Genomic DNA, 25521 nt, shown 5'->3' with positions numbered 1-25521 from the left:
GGAGGTTCGGTTCCCTCTGATTGGTCTACCTTGTGTAGACAGTTCTGAAATTCTATGTTATTTGATTAAATTTTCATCAGCTCCATTTTCTATATAGGTGCACTTGTAGTTCTACAGTTACAGACTGTAGTTCAACTGTTTCTCTGATAATTTGTTAGCCCCCTTTTACACTGTTCTTCAGTGGTCAGGACCCAATGGACCCTCACAGAGCAGATACTATTTGGGTGGTGGATCATTCTCAGCACAGCAGTAACACTGATGAGGTGATGGTGTGTTAGTGTGTGTTGTGCTGGTCTGAGTGGATCAGACACAGCAGTGCTGCTGGAGTTTTTAAACACCTACAGTATCACTGCTGGCCTTAGCTTGCCAGTTACATCCTAATGTCTTATCCAAGCCAGGCAGTGTACAGATTTGTTGTATTTTATTATAGAAGAAATGCTGATATGAAATTTGATATTTCAGAAGCTTTTGGGTAATTTTATGCCAAATATATGTTTTCTGCTTTTTTTCTGACACTGAAAAATGAACAACTTGTACTTCACTTTTTGGTGGGCACTGTATTTGTTTCCCCTCTTAACAGTATCGAATTTGTGTCTTCATGCATTGCATTTTCTGAAATGTATTGGTGTATGAAGTCGAGAGCAATTGCACTGCATGTGGAAATAAAAACGCAAAATTGTTTTTAGATTAGTAAGAAATTATAAAAATCGTTTTTTATAAAAAAAAATGTTTCATAGACTTTAAAAAATTTATATTTAAAAAAATGTTTTATAGACTTAACTATACATTTCCAAATTTAGCTGGAGGTTTGTTTGCAGCGTGAGCTCAGAATCTCACTTGCAAGCCTCAGTGGGATCCAGTGCAGTCTGTTTTTATCTCCATTCATGCATTATTAATGTCTTGCAAAGAATCACTAAAGTGTGTGGGAGGCTGCTTCTCACATTAGCTTTTTCCACACTCCCCAGATAAAAATAATGCATTCGTGTTGGTATTAAAAGACACCAAGCCCAAGCTTAACTACAAAGGTTATATATAGACTTATTTTCTATAATATCTACCTCATTGTTCCAAATTTAGAGGGAAACCTATGTGATTTTCTTGTGGCATGGCTGTCATAGCAGCATGGGGGTGACCCCCAGTTAATGGTTTGTAAGCAATTCTTCACCTTAATCCCTGCCAAGTTCCTTTGCACACTGCTGCAGTGACATGCCATTAGTGGGATGACAAACATTGTACCCACATGAGGTAATGTGAACAGTTTGGTCAGGTTGAGTCCACATATGCTGCAGGCCACGATGCAGAATGAATTTCATCAGTGCAAGGACAGCTTCGGGCGCGAGGACAGGGCTGTTTACATGTGAAATTTAAATTCCGTGCTAAAACTGTTGTGGTCAGTGCATGGTCACTACTGTGTTCTGTTTCAGAGCAAAGACCTTCAGATATATATTGAGATATATATATATATATATATATATATATGTATATATATATATATATATATATATATATATATATATATATATATATATATATATATATATATATATATATATATAATCTATAAATGCAGGGACGTTTTCCACACCTCCAGAGTTTGGTCTCAAAGTTGGTTGTGTTTTTGATTCTCTTGATCCATGTAATCCCAAACACATTCAGTGATGTTGAGGTCTGGACTCTGGGGTGGTCATTCAATTAGTCTAAGACCACAATGTGCACATTTTTCTTTCTTTTTTTTTGTCTGAAGAAATTTTCTCAGTGAGGTTCTTCTTGAACAACTTCACATCCTTTCAGACCATTAGCGCTGAGTTGTCTTCTCACAGTGGACGGATGGACAGAAACACCTGTGGATGTTTTCAGAGTCTCTCAAAGCTGAAAGCTTTAAATATTGTCTATATCTGACAGTTGTGGTGGTCTACCAGGTCTTGCGCAGTGGTGGATTGTCTTATTTCTGAGCTCTTCTGAAATATCTCCTGAATCTACTGGCCATTTTGATTGTTTATTAAATCAATTGGCTGGTTTCTTGTCTCTTACACAGTGCCATACCTGACTTCCCATTCGGGTCTGTGGCTAGCATGATCGCAATTCAGAATGAACCAAAGAAATGAAATGAAAAAGACCACCATAACGTCATGCTGACCACACATAAAATAAGCTGCTATTATTACTGGACATGAGGCACCCAGTGACACCATAATAACCTACCACAGTGCTTTTACATGACACGCATCACACAAATCAACCTTTGCCCTTTGAAAGAGATCCTGAGCATTGTCCGAACAATTCCAGTCTATGCGCTATGCCATGTGGTCTCGGGGGTGGAGTCCTCCTGACCTCAATATTTAAGCTTGCCTTCTCTCATTTAGGAGATACCAAAGGGAATATGCACTATTGTGAAACTAGAGAATCACATCATGGCCTCCCAACCCAAGATAGAAGACTTTCATTACTACAGGAGAGATTTGTTGCTCTGTGCATCGTTTTGGATTCTTTCTCAGACTTACTACTTGTGTCATGACATAGCCATTCCTCTGCCGCATTTAGAAAACTTCTCTCATGGTTACCCAATGTGTCCCGTGAGAGTATGACAAGGTTGTCCACTTCTCATAGATCATATAAGCATCAGGTAGGCCTTGTTTTGCACTGTGGCGATGAGCAAAGGCTAGAGACAGTCTCTTTTTTACATTGCAGGAATATCACATGTCAAGTATTAAACAGATGATAATAAATCCTCAACTTGCTGTTGTCTGCATTACGGCTAACACACACAAACCAGGAGTGATGAGGCTTTCCTTAGTGAGTCTTCTTCCAAAGGTTATTTTTGATGGGAACTGGATTCTGTCGTTGTCTGGGAGAAAACAAGTGGTGGAGAAATATAGTTGGCCATCCAGCAGGCCTCACCATGGGATGTTGGCAAGTACTTTTGGTGGCAGCTTTCATTTGTTCTTTACTTCTTCTCAGCTGGGCTTCTAAATCTTACCATCTTCTGCCTCAAGTTTGGTCTGATTTATATCTCCCACCAGCTTATTAATCCAGTATACTTCTTTCTGGGCTGCTGAAAGTGTGTGCATAGACTTCCAGTGAACGCAAAGTTGTTCGCATTTACTTTGGCGACATCACAGCCATCCATACATGACATAACTTCACCACCAGTTTGATCACAGTAGATCTTGGTGGAGGTGTTGAAAACAGAAGTGGTGGGGCAGGGGTCTGCAGAGGTGTCGTCATATACATGCCAGTCCCCATCAAAGGATGGGCTGACATCACCACCAATAATCGGGATTGCTCATCAATGACCAATGGGAGGGGACTCGGGCATAAAAGGAGAGGGACAGCAGCGGCCAACATGAAAACGAACGCTGACCAACGCATGGAGCGTAAACTGCGGCTACAGGCCAGCCACAGCTATGTGAGTTGAATCTTTTTAAGATCAGTTTTAACGTCGGTTTCTCATTGTTTGTTGTTCTAAGCAACTTTCTTTATGTTACAGCTAAAACTATGTCATCAGTACTTGCCATGGACAAAACCCTTTTAATGATTTTGCTGTGGAACCTGTGGAGTCTGCCAAATTTGGAGGGGCTACCAGTCAGGTAGGGTAGAGATTTATTGCCTTGAGTCATATTAGTGAACTTTGGTGACTTGTTTAAATCTACTTTCCTTGTTACTGGTTGCTATGAGACTGACCACCGTTGATCCTCCCACAGCAAGAGGTCCATCAGTGAAGTCCAACTCATGCACAATGTTGGAGAACACAAGCAAGTGCTAGAAAGGCAGGATTGGCTGCAAGTGAAGCTGAAGTCTATCCTGATCCCCTCCGTCAACGACTCGCAAAAAGGACAAAAAGGGAAAACCAGGACTTTTTTCCCAGATATTTCAACAGCTGGGAAGATCCGATCAGGATCCTGAGCTAAAACTGAGGCTTCAAGTCTTCAAGTTTGGTCTTACAAAAAAGAAAAAAGAGTGAACTTTTAAAAAGTGTCTTCACTCTAAATGTTTAATGTCATCACAGAGGAACAACACATTGCCTTGTCTCTGTGCAGACATTAAACCATAAGTCTTTGCTGATAAAAGTGCACTGATCTGCAATTGTTGTATTTATTTTATGTGTTAATTTATTTCACTGTTGTCTGATAGAAAATCATCTCTGTAGACTTCTGTGTTGAATGGCTAAGGCTTTGCAAATGAGATCAAACCAACTAGGACAAGTGAAGGACATGGTTTCTGCTTTAGGTCATCATATGTGAGCATATTTAACATGCTTTCATTCTTCGTTTGTCATCAATCACTGTAGTAGCCTAAGTCTAAGTGAAAAAAAATGTTTGTTAAAATGTTTATTTATTTTTATTACTATTTTTTTTTTTTACATTCAGCAATTCAAAAAAAAAAAGAACCTGAACCAACTCCATATGCCCTGGTCATTTACATGAGAAACTGCACGAACGCCACAGAGTGACATATCCAAAAGCATTTTTAAAAAACAGATGTCAGCAACAGGAAGGTATTTCACAAAACTGGATTTCTCAGTCAAATCAAATCAGAAAAAAGGCAAGCCTTGTCCAATAGGAGGAGCGTTAGGGGGTCGTCCTCACTTCTGGATTACGTTATCCGGCTTACTGAGAAATCCTGCAGGCCAAACAAGTTTAAAGAGTGTTTGAAGGAGAATAAAAACATCAGGACTTTATAAAGTGAGAAGCAGCCGAAATTTTTCTAAGCAGCCAGCTGCTGAGGCGGACTTCTTGTCCATTCTCGCGAGACTGTGTTTACACCGCTTTTCTCTGTTGCGCTGTTGTGTGTTCTCGCGAGACCTCGCTCTGTTATTTTCTGGCTGTGCTGAGTTGTGTCAGCAGCGGCGCTCAGCGCAGAACCGAGTTCGCTTTTTTTGGAAAATGCGGAGACATCTCTGGAATTTCGCCTGATTTCCTGTCTCTCCGTGGTCTGACTCTTTCAGAACAAAACTCTTTCAAAACACCAGTGCTTATGACGGCGTAGAGGTAAGGCATCACCGCCTGTGAACACGAGAAGAGTTGCTTGGCTTTGGCTCGTTTTCGGTTTCCTTCAGACAAATTTCAAATCTGTGCTAGCGAGGCTAACTGGCTAACCGAGCAACGGAAACGCTGCTAGCTAACGGCAGCTGAGGCCAAACACACCGACAACCTCGGAGCCTCATGAAGCGTTTTGAGCTGTGTTGGTCGCTGTATTCCTCTGGTAAACTCTAGCTAGATAACTTTCTGATAGAGTTCCAGTGAAGTCCGGGCGAGCTAGCTGGCTGTGGTTAGCTAAAGCTAACTAGAAAATATAACCTAGCCTGTCTGAAGACGTTCCTCTTCGCTGTCTTAGCAGGTAACGTTAGACACGGCTGTAAGTGTTCACAGAGTTAGCTTGTGGTGACAACTTTGAAATACCTCGGTAGCCAGCTGCCAGTTTTGGTAGGTTTTATTTTGTTCGTTTGTAGTTACTTAACGCCAGTGAAGCCAAAAGCAACCAGCTGCTTTGTGCTAGCTAGCCTAATGTCAGCTGTCTGACAGTTGTTAGAACATTTACTTGCTGACTAACTTGGCTAAGTTATCCATCTGACGTTAGCTTGTTTGAAGTTTTATACTTTATGATTATTTTATGCCACAAAGTTAACTGAGGTCCAGTGATTCTAACTAGCTGGTAAATAAACTGGGTCTTCTTGTGGGGGAATTGATATCGTCGACGTCTGGCTTGCCTCCCTCTCAGTTCATGCCTGTATAACCTAGGTTAGCTAGTTGGTGCTCAGGAGTTAACCTAACCTTGGTTATGTGTCTCTGATGATGGTTTTGGCTTAGCAGTTAATAACTGGTTCACTGTGAGCGACGTTTTTAGTTAATAACATGTACAACCTGAATGTCTGTGTGAAGAAGAATCTCGACGGGAGGGTTTGGGGTGTAATGACAGCACGTCCGCTGTCAGATGATCTACGTGAGCCAGCGACTAAGGGAATTGTGGACTACGGGAAGTGACAGTGCTTATTTCATATGGTTTACACACTTAAGTATCAACAGAATCCGTAAGTCATAAAATAAATCAAGCGATTAGCTTCTTCTCTGCTGAATGATTAACTGGTCACGTTTTGAGTTGAGTTTTTATTAAATTAACCTTACCCAGCATCCTGGATTCAAAGGTTACTTTAAACTACGTTCCCTCAAACATGCAGTTCTTCTAGTTCTCTAATGGCTTTGCCTCTTGCTGCCCATAACCTAGAAGTCACTGGCTTCAGTAATGAGTATGCTGTACTAACCAGTGTGTGAATCATCACATTTTCTGTCAAGAGGACCAGTCCTCTTCTTTGGACATATAGCCCAACAGTAACAGCCCCTTTTCCGTGCACAGTGTTGTCAGACAGTAGTCTGATTTCTGATAAGAAGCCAGTGGTTCCTTCTTGATCTTCATTCACTGCATTGCTTTTGTATTGCCCAACTTTGACCAAAAGGGGTGGGATTTTCTTGTCAGTTTTGTCTATTTTTGTAGGGTGGTCTAGATGGAAAACTATCTGTGGAATTTCCTGGTTTGCCAGAGGCTGAAGTAGGCCTGTTTTCACTGTATCCGGAAATTGAAGGGGCTATGGCTTTGCTAAAATATTTAACATGGAGACAGAAAATGTTTTTTGTTTTCAGCCTTTTGTTCACAGCTGTCATGCACAACAGGGTTATATGACTGTTTATCCCTACCTGCTCTGACTCATAGTGTAGCAAGTTCAGTTAAAAGTCATTGTTCCATGTGTTATGAGGGCTGCCTTTGTGAAAAAGGATAACTTTTAGGCCTAGAGTAAAAATATACTTCCGTTTAAGAGCATGATGTAGCTTAGGGTGTTTTATGTTCCTGAAAACAGGCTCGTTCAGGAAAGGAGACACCAGTAGCACGCTCATCCAGCTTGCCTAGTCAGTGCATACTGAAATTCAGTGCATTCCTGTTCATCATTATGGAGGATTTTTTTTATTTCATTTGCACAAAGAGGGCCTATTTAAGACCAAAGAAAAGCCAGGCCTTTGGGTGAGGCTGATCTGCCAACCATTTTAGCCTTTTCAGTCCCCCCCCCCCCCCCCCCCAATAGATTTTTTTTCACTGGTTTACTCCGGAATATATTAGGAGTTTCTTTGTTCGTTAATGATTAGTCATTGACACAATGTACCAGCTACATATTCACAGAATTGTCGGTTGCTGTTTGCCCGTGTGTCTTTTATAGACTAACTGAAAAAACATTTAAGAGAGGCTAAGGGCATTTCCTTTCATGTTGCAATGTCATCTTATCAGGTGCTGAAAATAAAGCTGCAGACTGCACATGTGGTGTCATGTGTGTGAACGCATTTTTGTATTGCCTGGAATGAACGTAGCTGCTCTGTTCTCAGAGGCCAGACCTGCTAGTCTGCACTTGAGGCTCCCTGGGTGAAGATGAGCCTGCATGGTGCCAGTGGAGGCTGTGACCGCTCGCGAGATCGCCGGCGGTCGAGTGACCGTTCACGAGATTCCTCTCATGAGCGAGGGGAAGGCCAGCTCACGCCTTGTATCCGAAACGTCACCTCACCTACACGCCAGCACACTAGTGGTAAGAGGCCTCTCTCTTATCAGCCTCAGCAAGAGTATAGATATTTGTGGCTGTGTCAAATAGTTGGTTGGCTATTGTTTGGAAAATGAAGGGCACCTGGCCATCTGTGTTAGAATGCTGAGTCACTGAAGGAAACGGATTGCCTTTACTTTGTATTCTCTCTTATGCCAGTGGTTCTTTTGATGTATAATTGTAATCAAACTATAATTTACTACTGTATTCAGCGTATTGAGTATGTGCCGTTTGCGCAGAACGGGAGGGTGGCTCGTCGCGGCCCAGCAGCCCCAGGCCTCAGAGAGTCTCTCCCAATGGCTCCAGCAGCAGCAGCGGGGTGGTCAGCAGTCGCAACAGCAGCCTGTCCAGTTCAGAGGGCACCTTGAAGAGCTCAGGCGTGGGCGAGATGGTCTTCATTTATGAAAACGTCAAGGAGGGAGCTCGTAGCATCCGGACCTCAGAGAGGGTCACACTCATCGTGGACAACACACGCTTTGTAGTAGACCCCTCCATTTTTACCGCACAGCCCAACACAATGCTGGGCAGGTAAGGGGGAAACGACTGCATTACAATAATGTACATTGTTATTGCAATACTTATTGTCATTGTGATAAATTCCCTAGCGTGGCGTGGGTTAAATATTGGCCATTGTTCAGATAGTTTTTGATAATACATGGTGGTTCAAAAAGATTAATCCGATTTCAAAGCACCTTATTTTTACAACCGTGAGGCGCCTAGGAACCAATCACATTCCAACTGAAAGTGGGGCTCATAGAGTTTCTGAGTGTCATTGGAAGATGGCTACCTTCAGTCTGAGAGTAAAGGCGACCCCTGAGCAGAAAGCGTTCTGTGTTCTCCACTTCAATAAGAGTGAATCCTTCATAACTGTGCAGCGTGATTTTCGTAGGCAGAGAACCTCCTACAGCTCAGAGCGTTCGGAACTGGTTCCACAGCACTGGATGATTTCCGAAATCACACTGAAAGAGCTGTGAGTGCAGCGACATCCAACATGCTCAATCCAGTATGGAATGAATTTGACTATGGCGTTGATGATGTCTGTACAGCTGGAGGAGGTTCATACTGAGCACAAAATTACATAATAAACTTCAAGCTTATTTAAACCATTTACAATTTACTGCATTGATCTTTAATGATTTATAAGTGGAATAAATCATTTTGAAATTGGATTAATCGTTTTGAATCACCCTGTGATTTTAAAATGTGGCACTGCTGAGGCTTTCTGTCTGTTTCAACTTATTAGACATAGGAAAAACGTAGTATTGTGATGAATATCATGTTTTGTGAAAGTATTTTGATATATTTTTGCCATATCACCTCATCTTACTGCTACTGTTATTAAAGTTGATTTACTTCTACAGAGAGAGATATTGATTAAACAATAAATGAACCCTGTTTTTGTCTTTTATTTTATAGAATGTTTGGTTCTGGAAGAGAACACAATTTTACACGCCCCAATGAGAAAGGAGAGTATGAGGTGGCAGAGGGCATCAGTTCCACTGTGTTTAGGGCTATTCTGGTAAGTTTGCTTTGTCATTAGATGGTTTACAGGCTTTTGTTGACCAATTAAGGTCTTGTCTTTTTGGTTAATGGAATATGAACTCTCATGTTCATATGCAAACAGCCTGGTCAAATGACGTTATGTTGTTTTTCTAAGTGAAAAGAAGTTAACACAATTACAGTACTGTGTGAAAGTCTTAGGCACCCAAGACACATTTTCAAAATCTATTAATTTGTGTAGTATGTGTTTATTTGCTGAGAAAAGTGTTAATATTTGAATAAACATAATTTATAGAAAATTAATAATGATTATATATAAATAATAAATAGTGATTTTCTGGATGTTAGTGTGTTTAACCATTTTCAAACCTCTCCTCGAGGAAGCCCAGAATTATATGTAGTTAAAGAGCAACTCCTGGTTTGACCAATCAGTGCTTTAGTAAATTGAGCTCATGATGTAATTGATGATATTAAGTCTCTGTGGTGGCTGTGAAGGTGTCAAGGAAAAATATGGACCCAAGAAGTTCTTGTTACCTTTTATTGTTTTTATGTTTATTAGAATTATGAATATGACTTTATTCTAATGTATATTGGGATAAACTCACTGCTGAGGTAAATTGTTGAAAAATTTGCTTAGATGCCTAAAACTTTCATACAGTACTGTAAGTCCCACAGAGAGTGCACCTAACTATGGCATTTTGGTGTAAATTTGATTTGTTTATTTGTTGTGTTTCATAGGTTGAAAAAAAATATAAACTAAAATATGTTGATATAATTATTGCACAGGCCACATTTTATATTTTTTCCTGCAATATGTTTAATTCTGTAAATGAACAGTAATTTCACATTTTTGAGGATGTGTAGTTGTTTTCACTTACAACAAAATATTATATACTGAAAAAAAATAAATAAATAAATAAATAAATATATATATATATATATATATATATATATATATATATATATATATATATATATATATATATATATATATATATACACACACACACACACACACACACACACACACACACACACACACACACACACACACACATATATACATATATATATATATATATATATATAAGCGCGTTTATTATGTAATACCTATTTTGCAGCAGTTTGATTAAAAGAAAATCCCCCCAAAAAAATTCCTAAAACTGTCGAGTGGCTACTGGCAAATTGTGTTCACACCAGGTGCTAATGCTGGAATTCTGTTTCATGACCCGTTGTGATTTATTTATTTTTTTAAGTGGTCTGTTTGTATTTTATTTCAATGTAATTTGTCCAGGGACACCCAAACTTTTGCATACAGCACTGGAATTTGATTGTCATGAAGGTGTTACAGTTGAGCTATTTAACTAATTTGTGTATAAGGCTCTAGTCGATTGTACATTGTACACTTAATTTACTAAGAATTACACCTTCAGAGGTCATTTGTAGAATGATTTTAAATAGTATTGCACACCAAGTTTGCTTTGTTGTGCTTCGTCGTACCCATACACAGTTTATTTTATATGTAAAGCTCAGCCTGTGTATTGTTTTGGGTAACATTGCATAATATTTGTCAGCATCTGCATTTTAATGATGGAGCTAAAACTCTTACGTCAGCTATGGTTCAATATGCCTTGTGCTGTGGCCCTTGGAGGCCTAAAGCTGCCACCCAACCTGGTGCTGTAATTATGGTGTCTGTTACAGACGGTTATGTAAAGGGGTTGATTTCAGGACACTCTAGAATGTCTCTGCGGCACAGGGGTGTGCTAGAGTGAGTGAAAGTTTGAGGGAATCATTAATGAGACCGTAGAGTATCAGGTGGAATACCTTTGCAGTTGACCTCTGCTTTAAATCCGTTTTTCCGGCTTGCTCTCAGTGAAGCAGGATGAAAGTGGTCTGTATGTGAGTGGGAGGTTTAAATTCATTCCTGTATGGTCACCAAAAGCTCTGAGTACTTTTCTCTATAGCTGAGTGATCTCCACCTCCCCAAGTCTGCCAGCTCAAAGCCAGTGTCAGTACTTCAAGAGCCTTGGCAACTGTGCTGTTTTTGCTTTTAAGAGCCGATGTCTTTGAATGGTGCCGCCTCTCTAATGGCTGCCTTTGTGTTGTCTGCACTCTCCCTAACTGGCAGGATTACTATAAATCTGGGATAATCCGCTGCCCTGATGGAATCTCCATTCCTGAGCTGAGGGAAGCATGTGACTATCTGTGTATCTCCTTCGACTACAGCACGATCAAATGCAGGGACCTGAGTGAGTATATTGTCTTTGACTTCACAAATAGGCTTAGTATTTAGTGGGATTCACTCTATTAATGCGTATTGCATATAAAGTGCTGTGGAATCTTACAGTGCTGGTCCAGTAAAAGCAGTATAATACAATAGGATAAAGCAGCGTTTTACAAGGAGGAAAGGGACACACAGCCTTTCAGCTGTATGGGTCCGTCTGTTTCTGTATTTACTGTGCTGTTCTTCACAGGTGCCCTGATGCACGAGCTGTCAAATGATGGCGCACGACGGCAGTTTGAGTTCTACCTGGAGGAGATGGTGTTGCCTCTGATGGTGGCCAGTGCGCAGAGTGGAGAGAGGGAATGCCACATCGTTGTGCTCACTGATGACGATGTGGTGGACTGGGATGAGGAGTACCCACCCCAGATGGGAGAAGAGTATTCACAGAGTGAGTGCCCCTACACTTTCAGTTGTTTAGAGTTGACTTTTTAAGAGTTGTTAACCTCCCGGAGAAAACCTGTTCCAATTTGAATTGTTCAGACAGCAGATTAATTTGCCGAAGGTGTTTCCCACTCAGCATTTTACTATTATTATATGAAGATGATGACTTTGATATGACTTTTATCAAGCAACATATAAAGCCTTTGCCAAACCCCCTCTTGCAAATTATTAAATGATGGCATATGGTGTCTTATGTAGTATAAACAAAACAAACATTAAACCACCTAGTTTTAATAACAAGGAAAATGTCTTATTTTATATATATTTTAACTGTTTATAAAAGCTGTTTTTAGTCTTTTTTGTGTCCTATCGGAAATAAATATATCTTGCTCCATTTTGTTTTACAGTAATATACAGTACAAAACTCTACCGTTTCTTCAAGTACATTGAAAACCGAGATGTTGCCAAATCAGTTTTAAAAGAACGAGGACTAAAGAAGATCAGACTAGGCATTGAAGGTAAGTTTCATTTTATCCATCTCATGAACTCTTTAATTAAAAAAAAATACTCTGAATTATACACTTGGCACACAATTGGGATGCATTTTATTTATCACCAGTTTTAAATTCCTGTATTGCTGGTGGATTTTTACAAGTGAAATAATTTTTTGGGTTAAATTTTTATTAAACTTTTTGAGGGCTAACACATGGAATATGCTAGCATGTTTCCAGGTTTCACTAGCTGAAGTTGCAAAATAATTGCCTTATCACAATTATTTAATCTGACTGCAGTCATTTTCTACACTCATTAGTGTTTATGTCTCATAATGTTGCAGCAAACGAAATTGGATTGGAAATTGGAAATAAGTGTCAATTAAAAATTGCAATAAAAGCATTCACAGAGACATCAGCTCAGCTTAAAACGGAAAAAAACTTTTGAGAATGGCACAAATTTTGTTTTTTACAAAGTTTGCTGCCTCAGTTCTTTTAGAACTTTTTGTCAGGTGTTTGTTTATCTGGTATAATGAAGTACAATTATAAGCATTCCATACGTGTGTTAACTTTTTTATTGACAAGTACATCCAGTTTAAGCAAAGACTTAATATTTACACTGTTGATGCTTCTTGCTTTAAGACTTCTGCAGTTCGCATCGGCATGCTGTATATCAGCTTCTGGGCAAAATCTTGAATGATAGCAACCCATTCTTGCCTAATCAGTACTTGGAGTTTATCACAGTTTCTGGGTTTTTGTTTGTCCACCCTCTTTTTGAGGATTGACCACAGGTTCTCAATGGGATTGAGATCTGGGGAGTTTCCTGGCCATGGACCCAAAATTTCAATCTTTTGTTCACCAAGCCACTTGGTTATCACTTTTGCCTTGTGGCACATGGTGCGCCATCATGCTGGAAAAGGCATTGTTCATCTCCAAATTGCTCCTGGGTCGTTGGGAGAAGTTGCTCAGATCTAGAAGTTCTCATGCGTTGTCTCATCTTCTGATGAGAAAGGTTCTGATTGACTGATCCGAGTGAGATCAGAGACAATTTGAGCCAGAAACACCAACGCAGTACCTGGAAGTGGGCATGAGTTTAGGCATGAGAAGTCTCCCTGGGCCAGTCATGTGTTCCTAATTTTTGATTGGTCCTCTTTCCGCTTTGGCCAGTGACCAGATCAGTCTGCACCGCTCCCACTAGACGTGTTATATGATACTGGACACACAGTTTATATCATGTTCAGATCATCTCAATGTTTACTTTTAACTTGAGGTGAAACATGAGACAAATGCAACTTATGGGCTCTTGTTTGTTATGAATAGTACTTATAATGCATTATGTTAACAATTCCTAATGCTTAATAAGCGTGTCTATAATGTGTAATGCACTTTTATAAATATTTATAGCCATCCTTAGAATGCAAATGTGACATTCATAGAAAGTGTAACCAATTGTCTTTTTTTTTTTTTAATTGCTGTGTGCATTTCAGTTCCTCTGACCTTATCATAGGTCAATATGGGGGCGAGGGGGCACACACTTTCTTAAGGGTCTTTAAGTGGTGCTCTGTGCAGAAACATTGTTTATGACTGTTGCTGGCATTGTTGTAAAAGACAGACCACCTTTTTGGAATGCTTTAAGAATTCAGCCCAGGAATATAATTGTAGTACAACGCTCAAATATAGTGTGAGAACACTTGACCTGTTTACATCTTAAAATTACAACACAGATTGACCAAAATAAAAATGCTAAAATAATCCAATTGCCAGTTACATGTTGAAAAAAAAAATGTCCAGAAAAACCTGTGCATCCCTTCTTGATCGATTAATATGAATATGTAATTGATATGAAATATTTGTTCGTAAGGTGTAATGACATTTTTCATTAGATTTAAATACATTCGTCGCAAAAAAAAAGCATCTAACTGGTACAATTTGCTGGAGAAATTAATGTGATATGGAAGATGACAAACATTTCTTGTATCAGCAAAGCCGAAGGTCATTTCACTCTTGAAATTGTACTGTAGAACATAACTTTTCTAACTGCAAGTGTTTACATGGCTTGTATGTGTTTTATATAGGCTTGTTTTAGCTTTCCAAATGAAGTGAAGTCATAAGAGAACATTTGAGCTTTGAAAATGAAAGATCAGAAATGTTTGCCACGTTATTGTTTGGCAATACAGGGTGATTCAAAAAGATTCATCCAATTTCAAACTGATTTACTTATCTTGTAGAACATTACAGATCAATACAGGAAAATGTAAATGGTTTAAATGAGCACAAAGTATATTATTTCATTTTACAAGGTCTCAGTATGAACCTCCTCCAGCTGTACGGACAACTTCAACGCCATAGTCAAATTCATCCCATATTGGATGGAGCACATCGGGTGTTGCTGCACTCACGGCTCTTTCAGTGCGATTTTCGTTGTTGGGAGTGGCACATAAACAGAATCCTTAACCTACCCCCACAAAAAAAAATAAAAAATTCTTGGAACTGTTGGTACCAACAACGAATGCTCTGAGCTGTTAGAGGTTCACTGCCATACTGTCAGTCAGAAACTCTATGACCTCCTCTTTCAATTCGATTGTGATTAGTTCCCAGGCGCCTCACGGTTGAAAAAACGTGGCGCTTTAAAAAAAAAAATGGATGAATCTTTTTTCAGTCACCCTGTATATAAACAGTGGTCCCTATGACCAGCTATTCTGTTTGTCAGTAGCTCAGATAGCTTCATATTTTGCTGTATAGAATAGAAATGGCCTAAGTACAGTAAACGCTTTAGTCACTAGCTCAAAAACAAGTACTGAAAGGCACAGTAAGTGGAGACTAATTCTGTTCTTTTTGCAGTAGCTGTATCTGATTATATCCCTTAGAAGCTTTCAGTAACAGAAAACTGCAAAATATTTTTTGTTCATATTAAAATATCTGTGGGGGAAGACATTGCTTAACTTGCCTCACGTTGACCATCACATATTTAAATAAAAAACAATAATCTGTTTTGCAGGTTATCCTACATACAAAGAGAAAGTGAAGAAGCGCCCAGGCGGCAGGCCGGAGGTCATCTACAACTACGTCCAGAGACCCTTCATCCGCATGTCCTGGGAGAAGGAGGAGGGAAAGAGCCGGCACGTGGACTTCCAGTGCGTCAAGAGCAAGTCCATCACCAACCTCGCAGCAGCGGCGGCGGACATTCCGCAGGACCAGCTGGTGGTCATGCATCCTGGCCCCCAGGTGGATGAACTGGACATTCTACCAAACCACCCTCCCCCAGGCCATCACTACAGCAACAACTACAACAACGAGCCTGACCCTGATGCTGCCTCACCTGCACTCTGAAAGCAGACTCTTCCCTTCCTTCTCTCCTCCCGCCACCCCCCCGCTCCCCCTCCACAGCATGCTGCAGCATGGAGCGAGAGTGACACCATAACCAGATTGCCTTCTGCACCTCCTTCGCAGCCTTAGAGCCTCAACTATCTAGTCTACTGTACAATGAATATAAAGGAAAAAAAAAGAGGGGGGGGGGGGGATACCCATGAGGAACTCGGGATACTGGCATGGGCAGTGCTCTCCTGGTTTTCTCTTCTTTTTTTAAAAAAACTTGACCAAAGGAAATTTATTTTTTGTTAGCGGTTTGAAATGAAATTAGCAACCTCACTTATTTTGTAATTGGGCCTATTATTATTGTTATTGTTATTATAATTACTATTGTTAAATTTCCATTTCCATGATATTATCACTATATGGTTTATTATAAGATTTTATTTTATTTGAAAAGTTTGGGATGTATCCTGGGTGGTGCCACTGTGTTATAATTATTTTTATTTGTATTATTTTTTTATTTTGGAAAGCTCTCCCACAATCCCTGTTTGAGAAGTTCCCCTCCAAGCTCCTTTGCAGCGCACAGCCAAAGGAGTTCTTTTTGCCTGGCAAATGAATGCAGTGTTACTTTCTGTTTTCTCCATGGCAGGACATACACTCATGTGGTCAGGATCCCTCTGTTCAGAGCTTGAGAATCATTGTATAAATAAAGTTGTAAAACACAGACTTGTGTGATGTTAAAACGTAACAGAATGAAAATAATCACTTATGTGCACTTTTGCCAAACGCCATTCTAACAGTGCTTTTGATGGTGAAGGCTGTGCCTTTTCAGTTTGCTTCAGCAGCCACTCTAGAATTCTGTACTGGTTGAACTTTAGTGGGTAAAAGGTTTAGGCAAATGTTGAAAGACTCTTTTAATACTATAAAATATTTGTAACTTGATATCATGCCTTTAGTATCTTCTATGGATAATGTTCATTTGGTCAAAACTGTTTTTCACATTCCAGACTCTAAGAGCTACAGGTGACTGTAATCAGGTTCAGCCTGTCCAGCATCTACAAAACATTTAAAATCTAAAACCTTTTTGTTTCTGGAGTTATTGTTAGTTCAAGAATACCCCAGGACACTCATGTGAAACGCTGCTCTTAAAGAGTAAATTCTGCATAATTAAGATGTAACCAAAGGGGCTTTATAAGAAATATTCACTGGTGGTGATAGGAACCAGATGCTTCCCTCTAAAATCACCCTCACAAGAAGTTAGCACATAATTGTGCATGTGCTGCCCTGATTGTTCTCTAGATTCTTGTCTGATTGTTGTCTGATAGATTGGCTTTCCGTTTTTGGTCTATAAAATATTTGTAAAAATCTGTTCATAGTGGAGTGGTACATAATACGCTGCAATAGCAGTTTCAGTTTCAGGCTATGTAGACATTACAACCCCTGGTTCCCATCAGAAGCACTATAAAGAAATGTTGAGTTGCTAAGTTTCGCTACAATAAACCGTTTTACAACAACATACTCTAAACTGGTCCAATTCCCCTTTTAAGAAGCATCAGAAACTCTAATTGGTGCCCCCTTGTGGACAATTTTCAGCCTGCTAAATGTGAGAGGTATAAGTCAGGTCTGTGAGCCTGAAGTTTGATTCCACAGATGGTAGAGCTGCTAACATCATGCAGAAGGAAAAGCTCTTCCTGAACTACATGTTTTTTTGGTTTGTTTTTTATAAAGACTGGTAGGGCCAAAAATAATATCATCAAGAGAAAGGAATACATTTTATTTTAGAAATATGTCACTGCCCATACAATACACTTATAATGCCATATATAGTCTGAGAAAAAATGTGTTAGAGATTTTTGCATGTAAAAGTTCACCAAAAATACAGGAAAAAAACAGTGCCACATAGAAGTGAGATGATTCCAGTGTGATTTACATGAATATATATTTTTATATATATATATATATATATATATATATAAACACCTGCAAGACAAAAATGTTTTGTGTTTTGCTGGACTGTTTCTTCACTTCTCAGAAAAGGAGCTAAGTGCTTCATGTTGTGGAACATCGTCCATTGTGAGGCTTGTAGTGGCTCTGCTGTTGGCATAGATGCTGTTTTCGGCCTGTGTTTCCGAAAAAGCTCTGCAGCATAACGATTATTTGTCTATGGTAATAACACCTGTAGGAGAACACTTTCCCCAATCATTAGGCTGTGATGCTTCTGGAAAATCTGGCCCTGATGATACAGACACATGGTGCAAAAGGAGCGCTGGTTTCCCTCTGCCACGGCAAAACTTAGTCCGATCTTGGGCAGGAAGGGAACGGCAGGCTCTTCTTACAGAGGCCACGGGAGATCACTGAAGTCCACGGGTCCACCCAGCCCTGCATCGGCCTCTAAAAGGCTCATGATGACCGCCATGGCGGCTTCGTCGTTGCTGGGGCTGCTGGAACCAGGTTCGTCCATGATGTCGCCGATGCCAATATGGGAATTATCACCTGTGGAATGGCACAGTTGATTATAATTACAAGTGCACTTTCATCTCTGCATAATCTTAGTATTACTGATCATATCAGAAATGTCAGGAGATTCACTGGAAAGAGACCCTCAATATTGTGTTGTAACTCCCGTTAAGATGAAGCAATCTGAACCAAAAAATCTGCTACATAACTTCACGTTCCATGCGATGCTGAAAGGGATCTGCAAGACACATGAAGGGGTACGGGGGTCTGCATCCTGAAGTTGTTCGTGAGTGCTTGTTTGTAAGCTCCATATACTGAGGAGCACACTGCAAGTCATTTCGTTCAGATTGCTTTACCCTAGCGAGAGTTAATACAGGATATTCAGGGCCTCTTTTGAGTGAATCTCCCTGTATAACAACCAGTGCTTGATGTGGACCGGATCTCATCAGTTTTGCTGATGATTGTTTCATTACACAGGATTATATAAAAATGTATAATGTAATATGATGCATTGCCAGCGATGAGTTGGCAGTTTGTATCATGATGCATATTTGAAAATCTTACTGATTTCTTACAGAAAAAAAAAATGCTTTTCAAAGACTTTTTAGTTTACTGATTTCCAGTAAAGGCCTTTTGGAATCTTTGAAAGTTTTTTTATGTAGTTAAACAGATGGAATGTGCTTTTGGTCAGCTTCTTTTATTACCATGCAACCCTCATGAATTCTGACATTCAGAGAGATCTGCATTGCGCAGGATTCACCCTGAAGCCAGTTTTATACCATAAAAAAAACGTCAAGCTTGTTTGTTTACGGAGTTATGTATATTGGGGCAGTCATGGGCTGGAGGTTAGGGAACCAGCCTCGTGACTGGAAGGTTGCTGGTTTGAGCCCCAGAGCCAACAGCACATGACTGAGGTGTCCTAGAGCAAGATACCTAACCCCCAACTGCTCCCCGGGCACTGTGGATAGGGCTGCCCAAGTGTATTCCCTGAACCCTAGTGTGTATGTGGTTATTTCAATGCACGGATGGGTAAGATTGTGGTGGTGAAATTTCCCCGTTGTGGGACTAATAAGGGCTCCTTTACAGAGAACACACTACTGCACATTTTAATGCAGTTACTGTTTATTTGCTGAATTTAACATTTTGGAAAAAGGGCACAAAAAGTGGCCTGTTCAAAACGTATGGCATAGTTGATATTTCATGTATTCATTTTTTCCAAAATGTTACACTGGGCAAATAAATGGAAATGATGTAAAAAATGGCATATTTAAGTCTTTTCTCTGTAGCAGATATGTTAACTTTTCTTATTTTCACTTATTTCACATAGTGTGACTGGCAATGTCCAAAACTTTGCATAAACATCATATGTCTGCACAAATGTTTGCAAAAATGTAAGTTTTATAAAGATGACACTTTATAATTTTTGAGTAATTATACAAGTGCTGGAAAGCTCATTTGGCTCAAATGCCATACTAATTTATTAAATTAATTGTGTTTGCATTGATTTACCAGCTGTGGCGTAACCTGTAACATTTGCACTGGAAACGAAGTCTACCTCTTCATTTGTATCTGGTATGACTATATAATACTGACTCTGGCTCAGAACTTCATCTAAACTATCTTTAACTCTTTACTCACTTAAAAGGGAGTTGTTTGAGTAAGGGTATCCTATGGAGTCCTGGCTTGACACCATCCCTGCTGAAGGAATGTCTGGAGTTCCACCGTTCTGAATCTGAAAAACAGTGAAGACAAATGAGACAAATGCAGTAACTGTAACATCATGTGATGGATATCTCAGAGAGTAGGGCTTTTACCTTCTTTCCTCCAGGAGAAGAGGTGTCGGGAGGGGGTGTGCTGTTGGTGATGTTGAGTGGGCTGGAGCCACAGCTGGAGGGCGACGAGCCTCTTATTCTGCCAATCAGGAGAACGAGTCAGTGCGACTCATATCATGGTATAAACTTAAGCTGGCAATATATTTAAAATGATTAAAGAACAACAAAATCAAACTACAGCCTTACACACAGTTGCAAGTGTTTAAAGTGCACTGCCGGCTTTAATCAGAGTGTTTTTCCATTTGATCTGATCGGCGAGTAGCTCACCTCTGGATCTCCATCACCTCCTCTGCGATCATGCGCCCTATCTTCCCCGCTCCCGCTCTCGTGCCTCCAGGAATGCCAGGGACCGTCTGCAGCGCTCGCTTCCCTGAGCCTGCAATTTAGTACAAAGCAAAAGACAGCAAGTACAATTACTCTCAGAAAGCAAGTTCAGCACAGTTCAGTTCATCCCTAACAACATCATATTTGTATGTAATGTCTAACAGTCATCAGCAGTAGGTGACCATCGTAAAGACATTTTCCAATCAGGCGGAAAGGCAGAAGTTTTGCAGCACTGACAAGAATTACATTTGCTTACCATCAGCTGTGAGAACACTGTCCATGCTCTGGGGGGAAGCAGCGAGCTGAGGATAACTGGGGTCTGCTCCATCGAGCGTACTGCCCCTAAAACACCATCATACACATCAATTATTAGAAGTCGTAGTTACCCCTGGTGCTTAGAACAGCATGGTACACTGACATTAATCATTTCTCACTTAATTGGACACGCGTAGTCCACTGCAGCTGCGTGTCGCCTGCATCTTGGATTTGAATCGGAGTTTCTATGTTTTCAACCTAGTTTCTAACTAACTATAGCTATGTACATGACAAACTCCTCTGCTTTACATGCACTCAATAATTCAATCATATACAGATTTCTGCATATGTCCCATTATTCAAATGGTCATGTGAACACCATACTAGAAATCCGACTAAGAAATCTGATAAAGAGGCTGGCTTTTCGCTCAGTAATCAGATTTCTCAGTGCATGTACTCTTACTTTGATTTCACTGTGGTGCTGAAACCAAACACAAAATAAATTATTTAAATATTCTTCATCTTCTAGATGATGTGTGTTAAGTTTTTTAAGTGAATTCATGTTAAAAAAGAAACATTAAGTTTGTGGTTTACATTATGTTTACACTGCGTCTTCTTCTGTGAGTTTATTGGCTGGTTGCAAAGCAGAAATCTGATACCTGTCTGACTCATGGACTTGGAGTTTCCCCATTATCTGATTAGTCAAGTGCATGTAAACACATTGATGGGACAAAATCTGATTTTCTGCAGTTATGGGATTATGGGACATGCAGACTTGAAAACTGGATGTAAACGTTAATCTATGATGTAGTGGCCTAGGAAGAGTCGTATACTTACGAGACGACTGTGTTTGTGGAGACAATGTACTCGACCTCTTTGGTCCAGGGGTTCATGAAACTGAACCAGCGACTTTTCAACGTGATAAAGGAGCCATCTTTAATCTTAAACTTGTAACAGTTAGTGTTAATCTTCTCTCGCATCTGCAGCACTGGGAAGAGATCACAGCCATAAGTTACAGCAATCTTGCTAACTGTACTGTTAATATTATGCAGTTTATCTCATAAGAATCAAATCACAGCCTTGTTTCAGAGATTTTTCATTGCTGTTTTTTTCTCCCATAGTTACCTTGTCTGTGGCATTCGGCGAGGTGCCCGATGTCATCCTGGTGGAAATATTCATAGAAAGATGTGCCCAATAGTTCCTGGGGTAAATAAGCCAGAATGGCAGTAGCCCTGAAATGAGAAGAGTTCATGGTAATAACTGGGAGACATACTGCAAAATAAGGGGTGCACTGATGCCTTAATGTGCCGAGTCACATTAAGTGGCACAACTTTTCAAACTACTGCTAACACCTTGTTAATGGGCAGTTCAACACGCTTGGAGGAGAGCACTGTTAATTCTTTTACATCAGCTAAAAGACACCCACACTGGCTAGCACAGTGCTCAGTGATGGGGAGGAGAGGGAGGACCACTCCACAGAGAGAGTGAGACCAGTTATGCTGTCTTGGGCTACAATCACACTACAAAGAGACGTGGCCCAGTTCTGATCCTTTTCTTCATACAGACTATGTCTTTTTGAGACAAGAAAGGGCAATGCAAACAGATTTATCCAATAGGTCGTCACTGTCAGAACTAATCCTCGTATCTGTTAACTTTACAGGAGATGGAAAAAAACCTTCTTACCTTTAAATAGAAGTTAATATAATTTGGGACCACTTTAGGTAATTTTAGACCATTTCTATTGGTCAGTTCATCATGAACTTTTCACAGAACGCAAAGGGTAACTGGACTTTTCATATTAAGCAAATAAATGAAAAACACCAAAAACTGAGATACAAGGTGCTGGTTGGGTGAGCGTGGATCTTTTTGCAGGTGGGTTGAAGAGCATGATCTGTTCAGATTGATGTCCAATACAGGTCAAATTAAAAAGATCAAAACAATCAGATTTGGGCAGTTAATTGGATCTGGGCCACTTTTACCCACAGTCTGAATTTAACCTTCTCAACCACTGATGTGGCTTTTTGGTCTATTCATCATGAAATGTACACACAACATAAAGGGCAGTAGGCATTTTCAAATTATGTAAAAAAAAAACAAAAAAAACACCAAAACAAAAAAAAAAAAAAACCCTGAAAATCGACAAAAGTGGAGGTTTTGACATGAATGCGACTGATGTATCGCTCACCCCTGGATAAAATAAATAAAGCTTCAAAACACCTGCTGCATAAATTAGCCAGCCGTCTGTAAAACTTCCAAATGCTCTACTGACACACAAAATCCTCGTGCTATTGTCTGAGCAGTGCAGTGGGGTATTTTTAGATAAAGTGGCTGGCCTACATTTCAGTGTCTCTTTGGGTCACCACTTTTCCTCCTGCTGGAACATTTTGCTGGGGCTAAATTTGGGTATTGACCAGCACTGTGCTTTAAAACACACAAGCCGTCATGCTAAACGTAGCTTTGGCCAGGAGAGCAGACCAGGCTCACCAGTCACACCATGCCTGCTCTATGGCATAGATATCAGACCACACAAGTCTGGTCATAAGGTCAGGAGGTCACAAGACCATGACTAATTCAAAACAGGTCTCTGTACAGTGACGACTTCAGTGGTGGAGGTTGTGAGCTTAACCCAATCAGCTATAGCATTAAAGTCATTTCCAAAAAGACTTTGCCCCCATACAACTCCTACTTTTTTCCAGTTTGATAACAAAGCCATAAGTCTGGAAACAGTGCGTATTAAAACCCACAGAAATTGTGCCAGACTGTCGCATGCTCCAATTCTCAGGCATTGCTCATGGATTATAGGTTACACAAGTTACTGTATCAAATCTTCGCTTTAATTAGGGGTTTTGTCCCTTTCAGGACATTTAGCCTCTTATTTTTACCGGTGGGAAAATTTAAATCTTACTAGCGGCTTTTTACGGTAAGGCCAAAAATTAAATGTACACCATTTTCCACTTAGTCCAAAGTGATGTCTGAAGTTTGCATTATTTGGTTTTGCACTGGCACTTTGAGGCTAATACAGCTAACAAATGTACTTATGTACACAAATCAGCATTGTGTTAACTGCAAGCCTAGATCATCACACACCTGCTTCAAACCACCAGTCGTTAATTAATCTCAAACAGACTTATGTGACGCTGTATGGCAAACTCTTATCTTAAAAGGACGGACATGTGGTCAAATGAGAGTCTTCTAGATGGCGGCGAATAATTTGATGTAACTATGCAATGTACTTTTGGTTCACTGTTAGCTACATTAGTCCAGTACAATACTAAAATATTTAAACTTCAGACATCAAATGATTCTTGACTGGTCACACAACAGTACTGAAGAAGTGTAGAAGTTCTAAGCACATGGGAAAGTTAGAATTTAAAGACTTTATCTGGACAGTAAGGATTCATTTGCACAGGAAAACACTGACATTAGAATGACTACAAATAGCACTGGTACAAAAAGTAATGGTTTTACGTCATTTATGTCACTGTGTTCGTTCAACCCTTTCCAAGCCTCTCTTAGAGGAAGCACAGTATTATTTGTATTTATCATCCATCACCCAGTTGGCATAATCAATCCTTCATTAAATTAAATCAAGTGTGCTGGTACTTGAATTTCATAAATCCATATGATGGCTGGAGACATTCAGGAGAATCAAGGCCCAATCTTATTTCTTCTTTTTACCCCTACCCCTTGTTTTCGAGTGTCACCCTAACTGCTTGGAACTGTGCTACAAGAAGTAGTGGTTAAAATCTTCCCTATAAAATGGGTCTCTCCAAAAAATAAATAAATAAATAAACATTACTTCATTAACAGCTACTAGCACTGCTCTGTTGGCGACCCGGCCCGTCTGAAAGAAGAGGAGGGTAAAGTTCAGCTCCTCACAGCTGGGCTTTAGTTACAATATATTTCCAAAAGTATTCAGTCACACATCCAAATCATTGAATTCAGCTGTTCCAATCACTTTCATGGCCACAGGTGTATAAAACCAAGCACCTAGGCCTGCAGACTGCTTCTACAAACATTAGTGAAAGAATGGGTCGCTCTCAGGAGCTCAGTGAATTCCAGCGTGGTACCGTGATCGGATGCCACCTGTGCTATAAGTCCAGTCGTGAAATTTCCTCACTACTAAATATTCCACAGACAACTGTCAGTGGTATTATAACAAAGTGGACGTGATTGGGAATGACAGCAACTCCGCCACAAAGTGGTTGGCCATGTAAAATGATAGAGCGGGGTCAGCAGATGCTGAGGGGCATAGTGCGCAGAGGTCACCAACTTTCTGTAGAGTCAATCGCTACAGACCTCTGAACTTCATGTGGCCTTCAGATTAGCTCAAGAACAGCATAGAGAGCTTCATGGAATGTGATTCCATGGCCGAACAGCTGCATCCAAGCCTTACATCAACAAGTGCAATGCAAAGCGTCGAATGCAGTGGTGTAAAATGCTGCCACTGGACTCTAGAGCAGTGGAGACGTGTTCTCTGGAGTGATGAATCGCAACCTGATAGAACACCTTTGGGATTAATTAGAGCGGAGACTGCAAGCCAGGCCTTCTCATCCAACATCAGACAATAACTTATTATCACCCACCGCTAATTCTTTAGTGATACGAAGCTGAAATCAGCTATTCGCCAACATCCTGTTACAATGTTCCCGTTCCACCTTAAATGGCACAACAATTACATTCTGGCATTCAGGTGTCAGAACTGCCAGACTATTTAAGGTGGAACAAGAAAATTCATTATTATGTTATTAGCGATTTTTTGTGCTTGTTATGAAGAACATGACTATAATACACTGAAACAACATTAAACTAAGATAATACAGTGGTTATCGTAATTTTTTTAACAGAGACAATTCTGACATTTGTGGGTTTCTTTGGTCGCAGTCATCTTGATGGTTTTTCTTTTATTTCCTCATAACACTCAGTTTGGATTGTGACTCTAAAATCTCCGTTTGTAGGGCCATGTAGCCCTAACACTCTGCCACTCTGCAAAAACTGAGACACCCTACCCCTAGACGTGAACAGGCAAAACAGAGGGCTAAGGGCTAAGTCGCAGGAGCAAGGGTTGATATAGGATTGGGCCCATTCTAACAGTTACTTTTACTGTAT

At 40.1% G+C, this 25521-nt stretch overlaps 3 protein-coding genes across 4 annotated transcripts in view; 2 read left to right on the top strand and 1 right to left on the bottom strand.

Annotated features, from left to right (window-relative positions):
- The first annotated feature begins 2030 nt into the window (after nt 1-2030).
- pth1b (parathyroid hormone 1b) lies at nt 2031-4083 on the top strand. Its single transcript, XM_017707232.2, has 3 exons — nt 2031-3406; nt 3488-3587; nt 3702-4083. Exons 2-3 carry the CDS (start codon nt 3496-3498, stop codon nt 3901-3903), a joined length of 294 nt encoding a protein of 97 aa, XP_017562721.1. The 5' UTR covers nt 2031-3406; nt 3488-3495; the 3' UTR covers nt 3904-4083.
- A 746-nt stretch (nt 4084-4829) lies between these two features.
- Nucleotides 4830-16270, top strand: btbd10b (BTB (POZ) domain containing 10b). Its single transcript, XM_017707267.2, has 8 exons — nt 4830-4988; nt 7370-7564; nt 7816-8104; nt 8993-9095; nt 11205-11325; nt 11551-11748; nt 12149-12259; nt 15231-16270. The coding sequence occupies exons 2-8, from the start codon at nt 7411-7413 to the stop codon at nt 15560-15562; spliced, it is 1308 nt and encodes a 435-aa protein (XP_017562756.1). The 5' UTR covers nt 4830-4988; nt 7370-7410; the 3' UTR covers nt 15563-16270.
- Nucleotides 16271-17289: 1019 nt separating this feature from the next.
- Nucleotides 17290-25521, bottom strand: part of arntl1b (aryl hydrocarbon receptor nuclear translocator-like 1b) — a 38975-nt gene continuing 30743 nt past the window's right edge. Inside the window, exons 14-20 of one of the 2 annotated variants that reach the window (XM_017707266.2) lie at nt 21538-21644; nt 21250-21400; nt 20414-20499; nt 20101-20209; nt 19816-19912; nt 19640-19733; nt 17290-18037 (exon numbers count right to left, since the gene is read on the bottom strand). In XM_017707266.2, coding sequence (XP_017562755.1) covers nt 17877-18037; nt 19640-19733; nt 19816-19912; nt 20101-20209; nt 20414-20499; nt 21250-21400; nt 21538-21644 — 805 coding nt within the window. In that variant the 3' untranslated portion in view covers nt 17290-17876. The remainder of the gene's footprint in view (nt 18038-19639; nt 19734-19815; nt 19913-20100; nt 20210-20413; nt 20500-21249; nt 21401-21537; nt 21645-25521) is intronic. The other variant, XM_037545361.1, reaches the window with a different exon arrangement.

This window comes from Pygocentrus nattereri, chromosome 15, assembly GCF_015220715.1.
Source record: "Pygocentrus nattereri isolate fPygNat1 chromosome 15, fPygNat1.pri, whole genome shotgun sequence".
NCBI classification, from domain to species: domain Eukaryota; kingdom Metazoa; phylum Chordata; class Actinopteri; order Characiformes; family Serrasalmidae; genus Pygocentrus; species Pygocentrus nattereri.
The sequence above is the reverse complement of the archived record's forward strand: the minus strand, read 5'-3'. Positions and strand labels throughout refer to the sequence as shown.